The sequence below is a fragment of the Lepidochelys kempii genome, chromosome 1 (genome assembly GCF_965140285.1).
Source record: "Lepidochelys kempii isolate rLepKem1 chromosome 1, rLepKem1.hap1, whole genome shotgun sequence".
Lineage (NCBI taxonomy): Eukaryota > Metazoa > Chordata > Testudines > Cheloniidae > Lepidochelys > Lepidochelys kempii.
This window is the reverse complement of record NC_136380.1, coordinates 248,110,394-248,135,484: the sequence shown is the minus strand read 5'-3', so window position 1 is coordinate 248,135,484 and position 25,091 is coordinate 248,110,394. Positions and strand designations below refer to the sequence as shown.

General features: G+C 41.8%; 1 protein-coding gene across 5 annotated transcripts in view; it reads left to right on the top strand.

Annotated features, from left to right (window-relative positions):
- Positions 1–25,091, top strand: part of DGKI (diacylglycerol kinase iota) — a 280,987-nt gene that overhangs the window by 102,778 nt on the left and 153,118 nt on the right. For all 5 annotated transcript variants that reach the window (XM_073322101.1, XM_073322083.1, XM_073322075.1 and 2 more), the window contains exons 3-4: positions 7,792–7,887; positions 10,710–10,784. In XM_073322101.1, the coding sequence (XP_073178202.1) occupies positions 7,792–7,887; positions 10,710–10,784 (171 nt within the window). The remainder of the gene's footprint in view (positions 1–7,791; positions 7,888–10,709; positions 10,785–25,091) is intronic.

Genomic DNA, 25,091 nt, shown 5'->3' with positions numbered 1-25,091 from the left:
TATGATATATGTTCTTTGAAGGAACACTCTTTTGGCCTTTGATTGTATGATACACATCCTTTAAAGAGGCAGTTGGAAGGACTTATAGATATATAGGGTCCACTTTTGTATCCTTTGAAGTAGCAAAATTCAGGATTGGACCCTCGTGTACATTCTGTGAATGGACAATTTATATAGACCTATGGAGTACGTTGAGTGTTCTTTAGAGGGAAACTATTATAACCCTCTGGCCATGTTATACAGTCTTGTGGAAAGGTCCTGTAGAAGTTAATAGGAATGAAACATGTAGGATTCTATTCAATAGAAATAGGATTCTGTTGAAATTATTTTAAAAACCAATGTAATATAATAGAGGATGGTATCATTTTGTAGGCTTCTGTTTTTAACTGCCCATACAGGATTGTTTGGTAAGACTATGCAATTTAATTAAGAGTTTTAGATATTTAAAAAAGTATAAAAAGGTTATTTTCCCTATTCAGTTATATAGGACTTTTCCATAAGGGTGTCCATATTGCCCATTGGTTGTATTTACACCCATACATGTGACTCTGTATGCTTCCATCATACTCTGCCTCTTTTTGGTATGTGGTTCTAGCCAGAGTTATTGGCTCCTTATTTTAAAGAACAATGGATTGAAATATGTGTGTGTATTTGTATATATTGATATTCTACATTTATATATGTAGTGTATCAACTCTAATCCCACTGGTATTGACTTGTCACAACAACATTAATCCAGATGAATGCTTTTCTTTTCCATGTCTATGATCTCCCTTGTAAATCATCATTTCATATACTCCATTAATTTGTACACTGAATGATGTCTCTTCCTATTAACCTTTCTGCAAAATGAAGTCTTGTAGTTGGGAATTGAGTCTGCAGATGGGAAGAAACATACATCATCAGAGGCTCATGAGTAGGGGGAATCCTTGCATGTGGCTATGTCACTACCCCTTTTAAAAAGTGGAGCGTGGTTTAGCTAGCTGCTTCTTTAGCTCTCACATCAGGAAGTAGTAGTGAATCCAGTCTTCCCATATAGTTAAAAATCACTGAGATTGTGTATAGCCTGTATTTGAAGACATTTTTTAGGATGAGCAATTATTTTTTGCTGTTTCTCTTTCAGCATTTTAGACTTGATTCTGATCAACAAGGCAGAATCGGTTGCAAAACTGAAGGGGGTCACAATTTCGGTGAAAGTGATCATGAAATGATAGATTTGATGATTCTAAGGAAAAGAAGGAGTGAGAGCAGGAGAATAAGGACAAAGGACTTTAAAAAAAAGCAGATGTTAATAAACTCAGAGAACTGGTAGGTAGGGTCCCATGAGAAGAAAATCTATGGGATAAAGGAGTTCAGGAGAGCTAGCATTTCTCAAGGAGACAATATAAAAGGCTCAACTGCAAACTATCCCAACAGGAAGAGGCCAATGTGTGTCCTTTAGGTGTTGTTTAATTACCTGAAAATCAAAAAGGTATCTTACAGAAAATGGACACATGGATGAATTGCTAAGGAGGAGTACAAAAGAATAACACAAACATGAAGGGGGAAAACCAGAAAGGCTAAGGCACAAAATGAGTCAAATCTAGTAAGGGACATAAAAGGCAATAAGAGGAGGTTCTGTAAATACATTAGGAGCAAGAGAAAGATGAAGGAAAGTGACAGTCCTCTACTTAGCAGGGAAGGAGAGCCAATGACTGATGACATCAAGAAGGCTGAAGTGTTTAATGCCTATTTTGCATCAGTCAAAATAGGGAAAGTACAGGTTAAAGATATTTAGATAAGTTAGATGTATTCAAGTCAGCAGGGCCTGATGAAATTCATCCTAGGGTACTTAAGGAACTAGCTGAAGCAATCTTGGAACCATTAGCAATTATCTTCAAGAAGTCGTGAAGGATGGGTGAGGTCCCAGAACACTGGAGAAGGGTAAACATAGTACCTATTTTTAAAAAGGGGACCAAAGAGGACCCAGGGAATTATATACCAGTTAGTATAACTTTGATACCTGGAAAGATACTGGAAGAAATTATTAAACAATCAATTTGTAAGCACATAGAGGATAATATAGTTATAAGGAATATCCAGCATGGAGTTGTCAAGAACAAATCATGCCAAACCATCCTACTTTCCTTCTTGGATAGTGTTACTGACCTAGTGGCTGGAGGGGAAGCAGCTGATGTGCTATACCTGGATTGTAGTAAAGCTTTTGACACCATCCCACATGACATTCTCATAAGCAAACTAGCGAAATGTGGTCTAGATGAAATGACTATAAGGTGGGTGCATAACTGGTTGAAAGACCATATTCATCATTATCCATGGTTTGCTGTCAAACTGGGAGAGTGTGTCTAGTGGGATCCTCCAGGGGTCAGTTCTGGGTCCAGTACTAGTCAATATTTTCATTATAGATTTGGATAATAGAGTGGAGAGTGTGTTTATAATGTTTGCGGATGACACCAAATGGGGAGCGATTGCAAGCACTTTAGAGGGCGGGATTAGAATTCAAAATGACCTTGACAAATTGGACAATTGGTTGAAATCAACAAGATGAAATTCAATCAAGACAAGTGTAAAACACTACAATTAGGAAGGAAAAATCAAATGCACGAATACAAAAAAGGGAGTAACTGTCTAGATGGGAGTACTGCTGAAAGGGTTCTCTGGTTATAGTGGATAACAAACTGAGTATAAGTCAACAATATGATACAGTTGTGAAAAAGGCTAATATCATTCTGGGGTGTATTAACAGAAGTGTCACATGTAATAAACAGGAGGTTATTGTTCTGCTGTACTTGGCACTTGTGAGGCCTCAGCTAGAGTACTGTCTCCAATTCTGGGCGCCACACTTTTGGAAAGATGTGGATAAATCGATGAGTCCAGAGGAGAACAACAAAAATGATAAAAGATTTAGAAAACCTGACCTATGTGGAAAGGTTGAAAAAATGAAACATGTTTAATCTTGAGAAAAGAAGACTGAGGGGGGGAGCATGATAAGAATCTTCAAATATGTTAAATGCTGTTACACAGAGCACTGTGATCAATTGTTCTCCATGTCTTCTGAAGGAAGGGCAAGAGGTAATTGGCTTAATGTGCAACAAGGGAGGTGTAGGTTAGATATTAGGAAAAGCTTTCTAAGTATAAGGGTATTTAAGTTCTGGAATAGGTTTCCAAGGGAGGTTGTGGAATCTCCATTATTGGAGGGTTGAAGAACAGGTCAGACCTGTCAGAGATGGTCAAGGTTTACTGGGTCCCATCTCAGCATGGGGGCACTGGATTTGATGACCTCTTGAGGTCCCTTCCAGCTCTGCATGTCTATGATTCTGTGACACATAATGTTCTTCCTAGAGAATTCCATGAAGGACTGGACTCTTTCAAAATGGGTTCTACCTTCCATTGTCTTCAGGGGCACTCAGACTACAGCTGCCCTTCAGAAAAGTGCTCCCTTTCAAAATGGCTATTGTCTTCCATTGTTCACAACAGGAGTGAGGCCAAGCTGCCCTCAACTAAGATAATGGCATATCTGACAGCACTCTTTGGGCTTCTTGTTTAGTATGAATGTATTTTTAAATACTAAAAACAAACAAACAAGAAAATTCCCAAATAAATGGCATTAAACTGGAATTAGGGTTGAGAGTATGTATCAGTAACTTAAAGGTGGTAATAGTACAGAATTGTTGTTATATAATTTAGAGCAACAAGTATTATTCACTGACCATAACTGTATGTTTATTGCTTGCTGTCACTACAGGTGGATGTGGTAATTGGATTAATACCTTAGCCTGGCATGTTTGAAAGTTTTCCCTCTTTTAAATGGTTTATTTAAAAATCCTTTCATATATAATTTTGAAAAGCTCTCTCCATGACAGGAATTATGGAAAGATCCTTCCTTTCTGCTACAAGTCATGCTATATCTCATTTGAAATTGGAATGTTCAGCCAACTGGGTGATCTGATTGGCTGAATATCCATGGCTGCTTGTCACTCTAAATTAAATTATCCAGGTTAGTTTGCATTGTGTTTCAAACCACTCTGACTGCAGCTTGCAGAGCTGTCACATATGAGGGGACCAAAGGGCTTCACTAAATCTGGTTGGCTTTGAACTAGGCTGGGGCACTTCTTAAAGGAGAAACCAAATTTAACAAGCTGAGAAATATGCACAGCTAGTTGTGGTCAAACACAAGTAATTACAATTGCCCCTAAATTCCATTCTGGGGATATTAATTTCTCCTCAAATTGGGGCAGTGTGTGTTTTGTTTTCCCATATCCAAAGAGAAATCGTATGCCAAAAAGAACTTTGGTCTTGTTTTGTTACTGACAATATAAAACAAACAAATGGAAAGTCTCCATCTGAGAGAGCACAGTGTTTGTGTCACTTCTATAGCAGCCTGGGTCTGAACACATAACGGCAGCTGCTTCTGCTTCAGGGAGGAGATGTGTCTCAATTTATAAGTGCAATTATAGCATCTACAAGTTACATTCATGATAGTGTTAAAAAGACTGTCTTGTAACTTTTTTTGTATTTTGTTTTCTCTTATACTGCAAAATATTGAACAGGAGGAGTTTCTGGCTTTTCCCAAATTGTAGGTGGGATTTGTACTTGCCTTATTCTATTATTTTCCTGATACACAGGAAATCTCTGCCCATGAACAATTCCACCAGCAAGTGCAAAACAATGTAACCAGCGAAAGTATTAATTAAAACTCCGCCCAACTCAGTCTCCAGCAGAAAACTATCTATGCATCAGAAATATAAATATAATTATTTGGACTCTGCCACCCTTTAGGTCCCATGTTATGCAACATGTCAGACTAGATGCCTTAGCAGCACCATCTGATCTTAAAATCTTTGGGTCTGATTTTCTGTTGTCCCCCACCTTGTGGAGTAAGACTGGTTGAATATTTTCTGATGGAGTATTTTTCCATCGAGAAATATTGATGGCATTGAAATGTTTTGTGGGGCTGTATCAAAGTCCTCAAACTTTTTGATGAAAAATGATCAAAAAGTTTTGCTTCAATAAGGTCAAAGCACCTATAGTTTCATAGAATCATAGAATCATAGAATATCAGGGTTGGAAGGGACCCCAGAAGGTCATCTAGTCCAACCCCCTGCTCGAAGCAGGACCAATTCCCAGTTAAATCAACTTTTCAACTTTTATGCTATTGTATAATGGTCTCCATCATAAATTGTAGTAAAATATAAAAGCAGAAACTATGAAGCCAAAGTGCTTCAACCTTTTTGGGCCAAAGCCTTTTGATAAGGTGATACAATATTTCCACCATGACATTTTATTTCATTTTGATTTGTGACTGAAGGAAATATTCAAATGTCAGAATTTTCCTCAGAATGGAAATTCCAAGTTTTGACCAGCTCTATCCTGGAGTAATTTACACCAGAGGGAAGTGAGTGCAAAATGGGTGTAAATGCTACCAGATGGGAATGGTAAAATTTTATGTCCTTTTTTTGTACTGGTGTAAATTACTAGGTGCAGGGTCACAGAGAATCTGGCCCATAGATGTTAAGGCCAGAAGGTGCCATAGTGATCATCTCGGCTGACCTGCGTAACACAGGCCCAAAAGGGTAGCAGAGTACAGATTTGTTTTATTCAAACTTCTGATAGAAAACCAGGCCCTATGAATATATGATCCATTCAGGAACAACAGAGAACAAAATCTAATTTGGTCTAAACTGGGTTATGAAAATAGGCCACCTTATCTTTAGAAACCTTGAATGGAAAGTCGTGGAGAAACATGACGTGAATAGAGGGACTTTTAAACTGTTCTGTTTCTTTTTAGGGAATTTTGATTCCTGATTAGAAATCAGGACTCAGGATCTGTGTGCTTTTTTGCTTAGCTTCCCAAACTGATTGTTCCAAACGGACTTCCTTTATAATCTACATGATTAAGCACTAGGTAGTATTATGAGCCATTATATGTTGTTAACCACTGGTTATTTTAACAGGGAAGGTGTCCTACTTGAACATTGTCTTGTGTCCCACTCAAACAACTTAGGACGGTGGAAGACCCATCTGCTTCTTTGTCCCACTATTCCATTTAGCACCCAATAAACTGGGCAGGAAATTAGAATTTCAGGCATTGGATGATGGTGACTGGGCTTTCAAATGACTGTTTTCCCCTGATGTACTATAAAAACCTGTTCGACAGTTCTGGCTACCACGTTTCCTGTAGACTACAGCTTTACTGTGAGGCTGAATTTGGAGAAAAATTAGATGAATTCAGTAAAATTGCTCATATGAGTAAGGAAAGCATGATTAGTTCCTAAGAGAGCTCAAGTCTTGAAAAGTCATCTTTATTATTCGTATTTGCACTGTAGCACTTAGATGCCTTAACTAAGGTTGGGGCCCTGTTGTGCTAGGCACTGTACAAGCACATAATTCAAGCCCCAAAGATGAGACAGACAAAAGGTGGGAGGGGAAACAGAGGCACAGGGAGGGGAAGTGACTTGCCCAAGGTCAGACAGCAGGTCAGTGGCAGAGTCAAGAATAGAACCTGAGTCCTAATTCAGTCCCCTATTAGGGACAGTACCAAGTCTGATATAATTGGGAGGAGTTTTTTGGTCACTCTTAGGCTGCTTATTTCTGGTTTATGCAGCGAAATATGGACATGCAGATCTGTCACTGTAAAAATACCTTATTTTTCCTTTCCCACACTGCCTTTTCTGGATTGTGACCTGATGACTTCTTGTAAATTGGCACCATGGTTCAGATAGATACCAATTTTCTACTTGCAGTTTTTAAATGCTAATTATATTGATCTAGTTGTTGTGAATGCATTTCTATTGCAGAACTCAAAGAAACTATGCCTGCTACCTTTTCCTATTAAAAAGCCTTACCTGAAATATACTTATGTGAGAGAGAAGTAACTTTTATCTCATCGTATTGAAAACTGTCAGTGCTATTTAAAATAAAGGATTTTGACCTGAATTGCTGGAAGCATCCTGTTGTCGGACACCATCTGGTTGGAAAGCAACATCATTTGTGACTTCTGCAGTGTGGGAATCAAATGTCAGAGACTGGCAAAGCATTTTTCATTGTGCTTTAATTCCAGTAGAGCAAGATTCTTGCTTATTCAGTTTGCTCAAATATTGCACGTACAGCATTTTATTTTTGCTATTAAGCTAGTATCACATTAGGATGGAAACTGGAATCTTTCTATAGCCAGCAGGAGGTGGCATTCTTCAGATGTAAACCCAAGATCTTTATTTCTGGCCATTAACATTCCAATGGCATTTTTCATGAGAGTGGTGGTATGTACTCAGGTAGAAATGATTTGTTCAGAGCTCCTATGTAAATACCCCTGCAGTTACAATGAATATGATAGTTGGCACTTCCTGGGCTGGTTCTCTAGCCTGCAATTAATAAAATCAATAACATTGTCTTTAGCTTCTTTTATGTTAATTTTTATTTTAAATATAGTGGTAAATTTCATACTGATGAAAGTGAGGAACTGATGGTACTGTTTAACCTAGGCATAGTGTGGGCAGGTGCTAGGCAAAGTTCCTACAAACAGCTCTGTCAATGAACATTGACCTGACCTACGGCACCCCTATCATTCTACCACAGGCTTCTTGTGAGAGGGATGGCCAATTATGACACACGGTATGATGGTTTTGTGTTGTGGAAAAGTATCTGACTGGTTCTAGGTTAAGACCACTAAACTTGTGGCTTAGATCACAAGCAATGATGAGTTAATCATCGTCGTTTTTAATTTAAGCTAGCGTTCAAATTCTTTAACATACTGTACTCACCTCAGCCAATTTAACAATCATCTCTTCTCAGGAGAACGCAGTGAATGGAGAGCATCTGTGGCTCGAGACCAATGTCTCTGGGGACCTGTGTTACCTAGGAGAGGACAGTTGCCAAGTCAAATTTGCAGTGAGTATAACAGTTTCAGATTTTCTTATCTGTTTGTAGGGCAATCAATCCAGTTTTGGTTGAAGAGACTACTTCAGAAGCTTGGGAACTTGCATTTCCTAGTGTGACAGGTGGTGCCTTGCTACAGCAGATAGAAAGAAAGAAACAAAACTAGTGGTCAAATTCTTTATTTAAACAAAATTTTAAAAACCTCTCAAAAATTGTACTATTTCTACTAATAGTATGAAATATGAAGTGTTTACTGAGTCCTAATCTGGGCAAACTCCCAGTGATGTCAGTAGAAGTTTGCCTGAATAAGACCTGAGCTTAAGACCCCTGAGAAATTTGCCTGTAGTAATAGTATAGACCCTTAAAAGTATGCTGTGCCTAATTCACTACTATGTTATTACAGTTTGATGAGGGGACATCTCCACTGAAATCAGTGCTGTTACCTGGAATAAAACTGCAGTAACTGTGGTGAATCAGGACCATTTTGGAAATGCTGGTGACAGTGGCGGATTAGCCACTGGGCCAACTGGGCCCATGCCCAGGGGCCCTGGCCAATTGGGGGCCCCTGGAAAAATGGGCAACCCCATGCCCCAACCTACTCCACCCACCCATCTGGTGCTCCTGCCAGGGAGTGGGGTCGGAGTGTGGAGGCTTGCCCCGCTCTGCCCGATGCTCCTGCTGGGAGCCCCTATGCCTCAACCCTGCTCCCCACTGTCAAGAGTGCAATGTGGGCGGAGCGGGGCAAGCCCCCCTACCCTGACCTTGCTCCCGGGCATGAGTGCCGGGTGGAAGGAACGAGGCGAGCTCCCCTACCCCGACCCCCAGAAGGAGCACCAGGGGTGAGAAGGGGGGAGACTGCAGGTGGAAGGGGTGGGGAGGGACCCCCACTTGCTCTGGTCTAGGGCTCCCCCCAAACCCTAGTCCACCTCTGGCTGGTGGGAATCTTAGTTGATTGAAGGCTTTTCTAGCCAACAGGCCCACAGATGTAGAGTCATATGTGAGAACAGGCAATTTTTAATTGCCTGGCCTTTTCTTGACTGAAATTCTTTTCTGTTTTAAGGTTTTGTTGGTTGCGGAGAATCTAGTAGTGTAACACAAAGTAGCACTTGTGCTGCTTTCTGGTGTGGTTATGTGAACTGTAGGTGGGGAGAATCTAGTTAACTCTAATTATGTTTTGCTTATCTTGATCAATTAAATGGCTAATGGCTTTCCAATTTCTATCTTTTTAGAGATCCTACATCTTTCTATGGCTGCACTGGCCTTTCTATTACTTGGCTTTTTACATATAAAATATTTTTAGATCAGATTTATTGTTTTAATGGAAAAGTTGTATGAAATAATTAATCTATAATTGCATTTATGGAAAAATGCATAGAAATTTTAATAAACGTAAGGCCTTAGCAGGATATGAACTCTCACCCTTTGGAGCTGACACTTTATGATAAATAGTACATGAGATGGAAAAGACTCAAAGTCTGATTTATCCACCAGTCTTTCCTTACTAATGCTTGGAATCAGTATTGCAAGCCCCAACATTAAAAAAATCATGAGTCCAGTGCCCAAAGTAATGAGATTGGTTTACAAATCATGATGCTTTTTTTAAAAAAAGCGTTTGGTTCTTTTTATTTTTCTTCTGGTCTTTAAGCTGTTAGGGTATGCTTGTTCCATGTTTTCAAGCTTTTCCCTGCAATCATGAGGACTAAGAAACTTACTTTTTACGAACTCAAAAGCTAAGATTCTTATGCTATATCAGAATTCTATCAGCTGGCGTTTTAAGAAAAACACCAAAAATTGAGAGACTTACAAAGAAAAATCATGATTTGACAATATGCAAATTTACTAGTGTTATGTTAGCTACAAGAGAGAGGGCTGTTGCTTCCAAAATCTAGCTAATAACATATTGAAAATTATAAAGAAAACATTAATTACAAGCTCTCAATGACTATGATAAAAATGATGGCAGAGTTTCCAGCAAATCAGCCTTAATTTATTATGTTGATAATCTTTCCGTCTTTCAATTATAAACGTTTCTGTAAAAATGTCTTTTGCGAGACTCATTAGAATGATTAAGTATGTGCAAGAACAAGAAAGAATTAAGTTTATGGTAAAGGCTTTCTGTCCTTAATGGACACCTAGTGTTCACTTTAATAGGATTCTATGGGCATTTCTGTAAAAGCCTATAGATATAAATAGAAGATGATTTCTTTTGTACAGAATTGTAAAACCACCCTAAAGAATTTAATAGAGAATTTATGTTCCTGCTATAACATTTGATAGGTTGGTTAACAAAATTCTGCAGGACGATTATCATTCTCTAATAAATTACACAGGATTTTTCTGCAAGGCATTGGTCAGAGAGATGCCCCCATCAAATTCAATGTTTCACATGAACAATAGAGGAGGAACTTTTTTCCCAGTTTGGCTTGAGTCATTACTGAAACTCTCAGTAAAGTGTGTATATTTCCTTGTCTCTTCGCTAGCTATGCCCTTTTCCATTTCAGACTGTTCCTAATAAGGAAGTCTTATTCAAAATGTCATCAGTAACTTTATTTACTATTTTAAAAATGCCTTTAGTTCTGTTTCCCGTCCACATGCCCATGCCATATGTCCCATGTTCCACCTTGTTACCCTGTTTATGCCTTTATTCTCGACTCTTCAGCTTCAAGCCATTTTTCAACATATTGCTCAATCAGGTTTTGAAGACAATCCAGAAGACCTGTTGGATAAGGTGGGGGAAAGAGAAGCTGCCTGGCTTCTGACAAATGTTTTGGTTTCTGTAAATGATTTCTCCTCATTCCATACACTCTCAGCCACACTGTTCTTAAATGTTGTAGAAATCGGCTCTTCGACGGAAGTGTGCTGCCTGCAAGATTGTGGTCCACAATGCGTGCATGGAACAGTTAGAGAAGGTAAGAGGACACCACCTGCTGGAATATTGAATGTACAGTACACATTATAAATCCATAACTGAGCATTATCCTGAAAATTCCATGAGCTTAATTTCTGGTACTGTGTGTCAAATACATTACAATGCTTTCATAATATCATAGGTAGAGCTGATTGGAATTTTTCAAATGGAAATTTTTTTGATAGAAAAAAAGCCATTTTTAAGACACAAAATTCAAAAATTATTGACTTTTAAGGTTATTTTTGTTTTCATGAATTTTTTTGCAATGTTTTAATTAAAATGTTACCGGTTTTAGCTGAAATTGTAACCTAAATAATTATCAAAATTGGCTTATAGTAAATGAAAATTTTCAATAATGTTTTAAAAATGCTTTTGACATGCATTTTTTAATCAAAATTTTTGAAAAATTTCCAAAACAAACAGGTCTATTTTGAAACATGTGAAACAGAAAAGAACTTTGAAAGTATGATTTTTTTAAACTGATTTTTAAAGCATATTTTAACCTGCTCTAGTTGTAGGGGAAGAAGTTGTAGACTAAAAATGAAAGATAGATAATGCCCTGCTTCCTATCCCGTACATACGTGCCAGTCACAGAATTCCACAATTACAACAGCATAACACAATTCATGGCAGTTGCCATTGTTAAAAGGAATACGAGATCAACAACCACTATAAACATTTTAACAGGGTTCTCTAGATCAGGGGTGGGCAAACCTTTCAGCCCAAGGGCCACATCAGGGTTGCGAAACAGTATGGAAGGCTGGGTGGGGAAGGCTGTGCCTCCACAAACAGCCTGGCCCCCACCCCCTATCCGCCCCCTCCCACTTCCCACCCCCTGACTGCCCCCCTAAGAATCCCCGATCCATCCAACCCACCCTGCTCCTTGTCCCCTGACCGCCCCCTCCCGAGACCCCCCGCCCCAACCACCCCCCCCGGGGACCCCACCCCCTATCAAACCCCCTGCTCCCTGACTGCCCTGATCCCTGTCCACACCCCTTCCCCCTGCCAGGCCCCCCAGTACCCCTGACCCATCCAACCCCCCCACTCCTTGTCCCCTGACTGCCCCCTCCCAGGAACCCTGTCCGTAACTGCCCCCCCAGGACCCCAGCCCCTATCCAACCCCCCCTGCTCCCTGTCCCCCCTCCCAGGACCCCACCCCCTATCCAACCTCCCCTGCTCCCTGTCTCCTGACCGCCCTCCCGCCCGAACCTCTACCCCTAACCACTCCCTGTCCCCTGACTGCCCTCCGGGACTGCCTGCCCCTTGTCCAACCCCCCTTGCCCCGCTCCCTTACCATGCTGCTCAGAGCAGCAGGACAGACTTATTGGAAAGCCTGGGAGGTGGGCGCGTGCAAGCTGTGCTGCCCACGGGGCAGCGTGCCTGCGGGGGAGAGGACAGGGGCTAGCATCCCTGGCTGGTAGCTCAGGGACTGGCAGGACAGTCCCGTGGGCCAGATGTGGCTCGTGGGCCATAGTTTCCTCACCTCTGCTCTAGAGTCTCACTGCTCCTAAACTTTAGGAATTTAGCACTTTGAGTTACAACTGGAAAGATTTTGTAAATCTTTCCTTGCCTTGGTAAATAATTTGTTTTGACATCCATCCTGCTTTCAATTGCCTCTAAAGAAACCTCCCCAAACCTTCAAAATCCCATAATATATTGATCATATACTGCAGTTCTCTATCAATGCATCTTCATCTGGTAATACATATATTCCTGATTGTAAATTAACTGTCACAGGAGGAATTTTTCCTAATAGGATTCATGGGGGAAAATCCTGGTGCCACTGATGTCAGTGGGAATTTTGCCATTAACTTGAATGGGGTCAGAATTTTACCCCCTTTGTTTGACACTGATTCTTGCACAGAAGTGGGTAATACATCAAAGATTTGCAGTGGCAGCCCTTTAGAAAGGGCTTTCAGTTTTCCTTGATTTGGATGAGTTTTGCAAAATGTCATTAAATACATATTTGTTGGGGTTCTGTTTTCAGTGAGTTTTAGTACATTCTGGTTAACACGGCAGAAGGTAAAATAAGACAAAATCTCATTGATCCATTATTCTTGACCTGTTTTACCAAAAATGATGATAAATTCTTACATCTCCACTAGTTCATGGTTTCCCAAGTAATAAGAAAAAGTGCACACTCAGATGAAGGCCATTGAGTTGAATGTTAGTTTGTTTCTACTAGTCTAAAGAGTATGAAATTCACCCCAGTGCAGAGGCTATCCCAAGATCTGCACATCTCTTCAATCCCATTTTATGGGATGTCAGTGGTGCTTGTTCCTCTGTCCTGGGGTGAATTTTAACTAAAATAATTAGAATTTAGGTGACTTTTTCCATCCTGTCAAAGATCAACGGTGAAACAAAGACTCAAGACTCCAGATGAACAGCATTGGAAGAGGGTTAATAGCATTGCAAGATTAATTTGTTTTCGCAGAAGAAATATTTTCAATATCTTCAGTTTGATTCAGAGCTTCCTGATATCCCTTAATGAGCACGTGGAACTGACTAAGTTTGGCTATGTTTAAAAGCCAGTTATTAGTGAACATTGGAGTAGTGAACAGCCAACAGCTAACAGCAGAGTTTCTGTGGGAATTTGTAAGTGAGTTTGGTTGGGAAGTTTTTCTTTTTTTCTAGTTATAGGGTCTTGGAAAAGAGGACAATGATAGCTATTAAGACACACTAGAAATGACCAGAGGAGGAGAGGACAGAAAGAAGATGGTTGGATGCAGAAGCTGCGGGATGTACATCATTCTTGAGAGGATATCTGATGGAAGCTACTAATGCATGAAATGTCACCTGATAGAGTTCATGGCAGAGAAGATTCAAGGATTAGCAGCTGGAGACGATGGAATTCAGATGGGTATTTGAAGGAATAATGCAGGAAAGGAGAGAGGAGGTGGTACAGACAACTCAAGATTTATGAACACTTCCTGAACAAAAGGAGCTAGAGGGGGGACTGCCAGGAGAGGAGTGTGATCCATGAAAGAATATGACCATGAGGACAAGGTAGAGGAAAAGACCAGTTAGTGGTGGTGAAATTGAGTTGAGTGACAGGTCTGCAGCACTGGGAAATGAAGAGGAGAAACAGATAGAAGATGAGGTGCGAGAAAGAAACGAAGGGAAACCAATCCCTCCAGGAGAGAGGAAGAGATGATGAAGATGAAGATGATGTACAAGGGACCGCCTGAGAGAACATAAAACAGATTCATACCAACACCAGCAGGAGACAGGTCTATGTGACTGGGGACTCCATACTCACCAGATCAGATCCAGAGAACGGGAGAGCATGCTGTCTGCCAGAATCAAAGATACGAGATGTGGAGGTGGGGCTGGAGAAGATCCTGAGGGGGGCGCAAGGGGAAAAGCCACTGATTGTGCTGCATGCGGAGATGAATGGCCTGGCTAGATTCCCGCTGGAATGGATCAAGGACGACTGCACTGGGCTGGGTGAGATGCTTCAAGAAGTGGAAGCTCAGGTGATCTTCAGTGAAATACTTCAGGTCCCTAGAGAAGGAGGGCAAAGGCATGACAAGGTAACGAAGGTGAACAGATGGCTCAGGGATTGGTGCTATGAGGAAGGTTTGGGGGATGAGCGACCATTGGGAGGCATCCACAAAAAGAAGAATCTTCTCAACTGATGGACTCCGCTTGAACACCTGGAGTATTATCCTTCTGGGATCCATGCTGTCATGACTGATAAAAGAAGAGCTTTAAACTAGGAGATGAGGGGAGAAGATTGGGAGAGACTTGTGAAATTTCCACGCCTGGCTTCAATACACAGCAGCAGGAAAATCAACTAAATGAAGATACAATAAGGAATAATGGGACACTACAAGGTAGAAAACTGGGTGAGGCCTGAGTGAAACAACTGAAGTGTTTGTACACAAATGCAATGAGTCTGGGCAATAAAATGGAGGAACTGGAACTACTGGTGCAATAGGTCAAATCAGATATTATAGTAATTACAGATGGAATAGCACTCATTACTGGAGGAATACAGGTATTGAAGGGTATGTGCTGTTTAGGAGAGAAGGGAATAAAGGCAAAGGGGGTGGGGTAGTGTTGTACATCAACGAAGCAATACACTACAAAGAAATATGAAGCGATAGTATGGACCAAACAGAATCTGTTTGGGTCAAAATCACTTTGTGGAAGGATGGTAAAGGAGGTTCTGTTGGGATGGTTTTAGGGGCCTACTATAGATCCCCAGGGTCAGTCTCTCTCCATTATGGAAAGTGATCTCTTTAATATTAGAGAGAGAAATATTTTTGGGAATTGTCATAATAGAAGACTTTAACTTCCCAGATATAGATTGGAGAATAAATGCTGCTAATACCAGTAGGACCCAGGTATTCTTGGCTGTGATAGATGACGGTTTTCTTCATCAAATTGTCACTGAATCAACAAGAGGTGATGCAATTTTAAACTTGATTTTAGTAAGTAGCGAGGACATCACAGAAGAGTTGCTTATAGGACATGACCTTGGATTGAGTAATCACGAGTTGATTCAGTTTAAATTAAATGTAAGGATAATCAAAATCATGTCATCAACTGTGGTTTTTGATTTCTAAAGGGAAGCCTTTGGGAATTTAAGGGAATTAGTTAAATAAGTCAACTGGACTGAAGAACTCAAGGACTTAAATGTACAGGAGACTTACAATTTCTTCAAATCAGTTTTACAAAAGCTATTTGAAAGTTGCATCCGGCGAAAGGGGGAAAAAACTTGTATGGATAGACTCCAAACCCGGCTGGATGAATAACCATCTCAAAAAGGTTGTTAGGCATAAGCAGAGAGTCTATATGGAATGGAAAAAGGGGCTATCAGCAAAGAAAGCCATGTTGTGGAGGTTAGAAAATGTTGGAATAAAGTGAAAATTACTAAAAGACAGGCTGACTTAGCTCTTGCCAAAAAAAAAAAAAATAGGTAAAAAGAGAGTATGGAAGCATGAGGTTGGGGTGCTATGCAGAGGGATAGGAAGGAGATTAAAAATAATCTAGATATGGCCCAAAAACTAAATGAATACTTTGCTTCAGATTTCAGTAACAATGGTAATATGGAACACGTGCATGAATATAGTGTGGGTGATAGAAATGAGTATATAGAAATGGAAATTGCCACATCAGAGATGGAAGAAAAATTTAAATCTCCAATTTTGGGAATCAGATAATTCCATCCCAGAATACTGAAAGAACCGACACATGAGATTGCTAGTCCAGTAACAAGGATTTTAAATACCTCTTTCTGTTCAGGGATAGTACCAAATGACTGGAGAATAGCTAATGTCATACCTATATTTAAGAAAGGGGAAAAAAGTGATCCGAACAATTACAGTCTGACCTCAGTAGAATGCCAGGCTTTAGAGAAAACTGTGAAGAAAAGAATAATTTAAATTCATGGAGGTAAAGGGAAATTAATGCAGTGTGGGTTTACCAAAGGTAGATCATGCTGCAGTACCCTGATTTCCTTCTTTGAGAAAAGAGCTGATTTTTTTCAATAAGGAAAGTGCAGTAGATCTAATTTTTTTGGACTTCAGTAAAGCATTTGACATGGTAACACATGGGAAATTATTAGTCAAATTAGGAAAGATGGAGATCAGTGCAAGCATTGTACAGTAACTAAGGAATTGGCTAAAGGGGAGAATGTAAAGGATTGTGCTGAAAGGTGACTTATTGGACTGCAGAGAGTTCTTCGAGGGTCGGTTTTGGGACTAATCTTAGTCAATATTTGTATTAATGACCTTGGCACAAAAAGCAGGAGCGCGCTAATGAAATTTGCTGATCTGAAGTTGGGAGGCATTGTCAATGCAGAGGAGGATTGGAATATTGCACAGGAAAATCTGGATGGCCTTGAAGACTGGAGTGACTGAAATGGGATGAAATTCAATAGTACACAGTGCAAGGTCATGTAGTTAGGGTCTGTCATAAATATAAAGGGAAGGGTAAACCCCTTTGAAATCCCTCCTGGCCAGGGGAAAGCTCCTCTCACCTGTAAAGGGTTAAGAAGCTAAAGGTAACCTCGCTGGCACCTGACCAAAATGACCAATGAGGAGACAAGATACTTTCAAAAGCTGGGAGGAGGGAGAGAAACAAGGGTCTGTGTCTGTCTGTATGCTGCTCTTGCCAGGGACAGAACAGGAATGGAGTCTTAGAACTTTTAGTAAGTAATCTAGCTAGGTATGTGTTAGATTATGATTTCTTTAAATGGCTGAGAAAAGAATTGTGCTGAATAGAATAACTATTTCTGTCTGTGTATCTTTTTTGTAACTTAAGGTTTTGCCTAGAGGGGTTCTCTATGTTTTTGAATCTAATTACCCTGTAAGATATCTACCATCCTGATTTTACAGGGGGGATTTCTTTATTTCTATTTACTTCTATTTTTTTATTAAAAGTCTTCTTGTAAAAAACTGAATGCTTTTTCATTGTTCTCAGATCCAAGGGTTTGGGTCTGTGGTCACCTATGCAAATTGGTGAGGCTTTTTATCCAACATTTCCCAGGAAAGGGGGGGTGCAATTGTTGGGAGGATTGTTCATTGTTCTTAAGATCCAAGGGTCTGGGTCTGTAGTCACCTAGGCAAATTGGTGAGGCTTTTTACCAAACCTTGTCCAGGAAGTGGGGTGCAAGGTTTTGGGAAGTATTTTGGGGGGAAGGACGCGTCCAAACAGCTCTTCCCCAGTAACCAGTATTAGTTTGGTGGTGGTAGCGGCCAGTCCAAGGACAACGGGTGGAATATTTTGTACCTTGGGGAAGTTTTGACCTAAGCTGGTAAAGATAAGCTTAGGAGGTTTTTCATGCAGGTCCCCACATCTGTACCCTAGAGTTCAGAGTGGGGGAGGAACCTTGACAGGGTCTAATAATCAGAATTTCTGATTCAAGCTGGTGGCTCATCAGTTTGAAAGTGACCAAGGAGGAGAGAGACCTGGGTGTGTGGGTCGATCACAGGATGAGTATGAGCCACCAGTGTGGTGCGGCTCTGAAAGGCAAATGCGATCCTAGGATGTATTAGGCGAGGCATTTCCAGTAGAGGGAGAGAAGTATTAATACCATTGTACAAGGCATTCATAAGACCTCATTTGTAATTCTATGTACAATTCCAGTCACCCGTATTCAAGAAAGATGGATTTAAACTGGAAGAGGTGGAGAGAAGAGCTACGGGGGGATGTAGGTTCTATCTTAGGAGAGCAGTCTGGAAGATCTTGGTTTGTTTAGTTTTGTAAAAAGAAGGCTGAGAGGGGATATGATTGCTCTCTTTAAATACATTGGCGGGGGGGGGTAAATACTAAGGAGGGTGAAGAGCTATTTAAGCTAAAGGACAAGGTTGGTAGAAGCACAAATGGGTATAAACTGGTCACAAAAAAATTAAAGGTGGAAATTAGAAAAATGTTTCCAACCATCAGAGGGAGGTGGTTCTGGAATAGCCTCCCAGTAGGAATTGTGGTGGCAAACACCTTAATTAGTTTAGAGAGAGAGCTGGACAAATTTATGAGTGCTCTTGTACAATGGGGTTGCTTGTGATATAGGGGGAGGGCTTAATAGCCCTGGGGCTCACTCTGGTTTTGTTCCTAAAGCTCATGCTTCAGGGTTTCAGTTGGCCACTGGCAAAGGTCAGGAAGGGAACCCTTCCTTCCCCATTGTATTCTGGGAGGTTTTTTAATCTTCTTCCTCTGAAGCACCAGAGATGGCTACAGGTGGAGATGGGACATTGGACAGGGCACTGAGGTGGTACTAAGAAGTCTCTCCTTCATGAGCATGGCTGGCTGGTTCTTGCTTACATGCGCTGGGTCTAACTGATCACCATATATTGGGTCAGGAAGGAATTTCCCCCCAGATTAGGTAGGCAGTGACTTTGGGGGGCATGAGAGTTTGCCTTCCTTTGCAGTGTGTGGGTGTGGGACATTTGTTAGGATTATCTGGGTATATCTCACTTAATCATTTCCCTGCCATTGTAAAGACCTCAGGCACTGGTGCACCTTGATCCCTCCTAATATTTGACTGTGGAACATAACAGTCTAGTCTCCTGTGGGTCTCATTTACTTTGGTCCCATTTCCATTGCTGGTTTTAGTGTGCTGGTGCTGGGTGGTGGTAGCGGCCTGCAATATACAGGAGGTCAGACTAGATGATCTAGTGATCCCTTCTGACTTTAAAACTCTATGACTTTGTTTCCTGTTCCAACATAAGGACATAAGAACAGCCATACTGGGTCAGACCAATAGTCTATCTAGCCTAGCATCCTGTCTCCCAACAGCGGCCAATGCCAGGGAATGAATAGAACAGGCAATCATTGAGTGATCCTTTCCCTATTGTCCACTCTGAGCTTCTGGCAATCAGAAAAGGGCAGTGGTCTCCAACCTTTTTAAGCACAAGATCATTTTTTGAATGTAAGTGCAATCCAGGATCTACCTCAAAGAAAATGTAGAAATAACAGTACACACAGACCCAAACACCCTTGCCCCACCCCTTCTCCGAGGCCCCACCTCGCTCATTCCATCCCCCCTTCCTTCTGTTGCTCACTCTCTCCCACCCTCACTCACTTTCACCGGGCTGGGACAGGGGGTTGGGGTGTGGGGGAGGGTGTGGTCTCTGGGCTGGGGCCGAGGGGCTCGGAGTGTGGGAGGGGCTCTGGGCTGAGGCTGGAGCAGGGGGTTGGGGTACAGGAGGGGGTTCAGGATGTGGCTTCTGGGAGGGAGTTTGGGTGAAGGGGGGGTTCAGGGCTGGGGAAGGAGGTTGGGGCACAGGAGGGAATGTGGGGTGCTGACTCCAGGAGGGGGCTCAAGGTTCGGGCAATGGGTTGGGGTGCAGGGTGCAGGCTCTGGAAGGGGACTGGGGCAGGGGGTTGGAGTGCAGGCTCTGGGACAGGATTGGGGTATGGGATGGAGCTCAGGGCTGGGGTGCAAGAGGGGGTGTGGGGTGCAGGCTCTGGGAGGGAGTTTGGGTGCAGGGGGGGCTTAGGGCTGAGGCAAGGGGTCGGGGTACAGGAAGGGGTTCAGGGCTGGGACAGGGGGTTGGGGTGCAGGCTCCAGCCGGGTGCTGCTTACCTCAGGTGGTTCGGAGCTGTGGTGCAGTGGGGCTAAGGCAGGCTCCCTGCCTGCCCAGGCCCTGCGCCACTCCCAGAATCGGCTGGCATGTCCAGCAGCAGCTCCTGGGGCAGAAGGGGCAGATGGCTGTATGCTCTGCCCCTGAATGCAGGCACTGCCCCTCAGCTCCCATTGGCCGCAGTTCCCCATTCCCAATGGGAGCTGCGGGGGCGGTGCCTGCAGGCAAGGACAGTGCACGAGACCCCCTGCACCCACCGGGGGCTGCAAGAATGTGCTGGTTGCTTACAGGAGTGGCACGGGGCCAGAGCAGGCAGGGAGCCTGCCTTAGTCCTGCTGTGCCACTGGACTGTTAGCGGCTGATCTCCTAGTTTGGCTGAAAGAGGATTGGCAACCCTAGACTGAGACTGAGATCGACTGTCAGAGGCTCCATGATCAACCAGTCGATCGCGATTTACCGGTTGGTGACCACTGGACTAGTGACACCCAGAGCATGGGATTTCATACCTGACCATCTTAGTTAATAGTCATTGATGGACCTATCCTCCATGAACTCTAATTCTTTTTTGAACCCTGTTATAGTTTTGGCCTTCGCAACATCCCATGGTAACAAGTTCCACAGGTTGCCTGTGCGTTGTGTGAAGAAGTACTTCCTTTTGCTTGTTTTAAACCTGCTGCCTATTAATTTCATTGGGTGACCCCTGGTTCTTGTATTATGTGAAGGAGTAAATATCACTTCCTTTATTCACTTTCTCCACAGCATTCATGATTTTATAGACTACTATCATATCCCCTCTTAGTCATCTCTTCCAAGCTGAAAACTCCTAGTCTTTTTAATTTCTCCTCATACAGAAGGTTCCATACCCTTAATCAGTTTTGTTGCTCTCCTCTGTATCTTTTCCAATTCTAATGTATCTTTTTTGAGATGCGATGACCGGAACTGAATGCACTATTCAAGGTGTGAATGTACTTGGATTTATATAGTGGCATTATGATACTTTCCGTCTTATTATATATTCTTTTCCTAATGGTTCCTAACATTCTGCTCACTTTTTTGACTGCTGCTGCATATTGAGTGGACATTTTCAGAGAACTATTTACAGTGACTCCAAGATCTCTTTCTTGAGGGGTAACGGCTAATTTAGATCCCATCATTTTGTATGTTTGTGTGGGATTGTGTTTTCCAATGTGCATTACTTTGCATTTATCAACATTGAATTTCTTCCGCCATTTTGTTGCCTAGTCACTCAGTTTTGTAAGATCCCTTTGTAACTCTTTGCAGTCTGCTTTGGACTTAACTATCTTGAGTAGTTTTGTATCATCTGCAAATTTTGCCACCTCACTGTTTACCCCTTTTTCCGGATCATTTATGAATATGTTGAACAGTAGTGGTCCCAGTACAGACCCCTGGAGGGCACCACTATTTACCTGTCTCCATTCTGAAAACTGACCATTTAGTCTTACTAGGGCTGTCAAGCAATTAAAAAAATTAATTGCGATTAATCGTATGATTAATCGCACTGTTAAAGAATAATAGAATGCCATTTATTTAAATATTTTGGATTTTTTCTACATTTTCAAATATATTGATTTCAATTACAACACAGAATACAAAGTGTACACTGCTCACTTTATATTTATTTTTGATTACAAATATTTGCACTGTAAAAAAACAAAAGAAATAGTATTTTTCAATTCACCTCATACAAGTCCTGTAGTGCAATCTCTTTATCATGAAAGTTGAACTTACAAATGTAGAATTATGAACAAAAAAACCTGCCTTTAAAAATAAAACACTGTAAAATTTTAGAGCCTGCAAGTCCACTCAGTCCTACTTTTTGTTCAGCCAATCGCTCAGACAAACAAGTTTGTTTACATTTGAGGAGATAATGCTGCCCACTTCTTGTTTATAATGTCACCTGAAAGTGAGAACAGGTGTCCTCATGGCACTGTTGTAGCCGGCATCGCAAGATATTTACGTACAATATGTGCTAAAAATTCATATGTCCCTTCATGCTTCAACCACCATTCTAGGGGACATGCGTCCATGCTGATGACGGCTTTTGCTTAATAACAATCCAATGCAGTGAGGACCGACGCATGTTCATTTTCATTATTTGAGTCAGATGCCACCAGCAGAAGGTTGATTTTCTTTTTTGGTGGTTTGGATTCTGTAGTTTCCACATCGGAGTGTTGCTCTTTTAAGACTTCTGAAAGCAAGCTCCACGCCTCGTCCCTCTCAGATTTTGGAAGACACTTCAGATTCTTAAACCTTTGGTCGAGTGCTGTAGCTATCTTTAGAAACCTCACATTGGTACCTTCTTTGTGTTTTGTGAAATGTGCAGTGAAAGTGTTCTTAAAATGAACAATGTGCTGAGTCATCATCCAAGATATGACTATGGATATATTTCATAATATGAAATATATGGCAGAATGTGGGTAAAAAGAGCAGGGGACATACAATTCTCCCCTAAAGACTTAGGTTAGGGGCTAGGGGTTTATTACAGGAGTGGGTGGGTGAGATTCTGTGGCCTGCGTTGTGCAGGACGTCAGACTAGATGATCATAATGGTCCCTTCTGACCTTAAAATCTATGACTCTAAGGAGTTCAGTCACAAATTTAATTAACACACTTATTTTTAACGAGCGTCATCAGCATGGAAGCATTCCTCTGAAATGGTGGCCAAAGCATGAAAGGGCATATGAATGTTTAGCATATCTGGCATATAAATACCTTGCAATGCCGGCTACAAAAGTGCCATGCAAATGCTGTTCTCACTTTTGGGTGACATTGTAAATAAGAAAAGGGCAGCATTATCTCCTGTAAATATAAACAAACTTGTTTGTCTGAGCGATTGGCTGAACAAGAGGTAGGACTGAGTGGACTTGTAGGCTCTGAAGTGTTACATTGTTTTGGTTTTAAGTGCAGTTATATAACACAAAAAAAATCAACATTTGTAAGTTGCACTTTCACGATGAAGAGATTGCACTACAGTACTTGTATGAGGTGAATTGAAAAATACTATTTCTTTTGTTTATCATTTTTACAGTGCAAATATTTGTAATCAAAATAATATACACTTTGATTTAAATTACAACACAGAATACCATATATACATGAAAATATAGAAAAACATCCAAAATATGTAATAAATTTCAATTGATATTCTATTGTTTAACAGTGCGATAAAAACTGTGATTAATCATGATTAATTTTTTTAATTGCGATTAATTTTTTTGAGTTAATCTCATGAGTTGACTGAGATTAATCGACAGCCCTATTCCTACCTTTGGTTCCTGTTTTCTAACCCATTACTGAGCCATGAGAGGACCTTCCTTCTTATCCCATGACAGCTTACTTTGCTTAAGTGCCATTAGTGAGGGACCTTGTCAAGGCTTTCTGAAAATCCAAGTACACTATATCCACTGGATCACCCTTATCCACAGGTTTGCTGACTCCTCAAAGAATGCTAATAGATCGGTAAGGCATGATTTCCCTTTACAGAAACCATGCTGACTTTTCCCTACCAAATTATGTTCATCTATGTGTCTAATAATTCTGTTCTTTACTATAGTTTCAACCAATTTCCCTGGTATTGAAGTTAGGCTTACTGGCCTGTAATTGCCAGGATCACCTCCAGAGCCTTATTTTAAAAATTGGTGTCACATTAGCTGTCCTCCTGAAGCTGATTTAAATGGCTGGTTACATACCCCAGTTAGTAGTTCTGCAATTTCATACTGCAGTTCCTTCATAACTCTTGGGTGACTACCATCTGGTCCTGGTGACTTATTACTGTTTAATTTATCAATTTGTTCCAAAACCTTCTCTACTGACACTTCAGTCGGGGACAGTTCCTCAGATTTCTCACCTAAAAAGAACGGCTCAGGTGTGGGAATCTCCCTGACATCTTCTCCAGTGATGACTAATGCAAAGAATTCAGTTGGCTTCTCCGCAATGGTCTTATCTTCCTTGAGTGCTCCTTTAGTACCTTGATCATCCAGTGGCCCCATTTATTGTTTAGCAGGCTTCCTGCTTCTGATGAACTTAATTTTTTTTCACTGTTAGTTTTTGAGTCTTTGGCTAGTTGCTCTTCATATTCTTTTTTTGGCCTTCCTAATTATACTTTTACTGACTTGCCAGAGTTTATGCTACTTTCTATTCATGTCTAATGCTATAATTTTACATCACTTAAATGAAGTTGCTGTTCTTTCATTTTGGGATGGAGATCAATTATTATCTATAATAAGGAAGCCCAACCACTCTGCCTTTATAATGGACAGTTGAGAGATATGTTTAATTATGTTTCACTTTGACAGTCAGTCTAAGTTTCTCAGACATACAGACATGCTTCTTCCCCTTGTTAGTATCATCTTCCATGTTTATCATTTAACCCAGTGGTTCTCAACTCGTGGCCCAATCAGCACACAGCTGCGGCTCATGTGATATCTTCAGAACCGTAACTAGTGTGGGGTGGGAGGGGCATCTGCCCCGGGCACAGAGGTGGTAGCAGGATGCAAAAACAGGGCAGCGCAGGATTGAGCCCACTGTCAGCCGCCTCCCGGCAGGATCAGGCCTAGTAGCATTGGCAGGAGGCCTGGGTGCTCAGTGCCCCCTACCCCGCAGAATCGCGGGTCCAGTGACCTCGACTGGAGCAGGATCCCCAGCGCTAGGCCCGCAGCAGCAGGTGGGCAGGGTGGGCTGCACAGCTCAGCTAGGTGCAACCAAGGTAGGAGACCAGTGACGATGGGGGAGGGGTGTGCAGGGGGCTAGGGCTGTAGGGAGGAGAGTGCAGGGGGTTGAGGTGTGGGGACAGGGGGTGCAGTTGGTCCATGGGGAACAGACTGTAGGTAGGGGAAGTGGTGGCTGGGGCACAGTCCCTGGATGGGAGGGATTGAGTGCTGGGGGGCCTGGATGCTGGGGGCAGTTGCTGGGGGGGGCAGTCCCTAGTTGGGGGGCTGGGTGCCTGGAGGGCAGTCCCTGCGTTGTGGACTAGGTGCTGGAAGGGTCAGTCCCTGGAGGGCTTGTGTGCCAGCCTAGTGCTGGGCGGGGAGTCTGGATGCTGGGGGGACTGTCCCTAGCTGGGGGGCACCCTGCATTGGACAGGGCTCCCCATCTTTGCAGGCAGGATCCACAGCCACACTCTCCGGGCTCTCAGCATATACATTGTGTGGATGCAGCCCACATAACACACAGAGAGCAGCATATGCAGCCCATAACAGTAAATAGCTTGAGAACTACTGAACCTATTGATGGCAGAAAATTCCTCAACTAATAAAA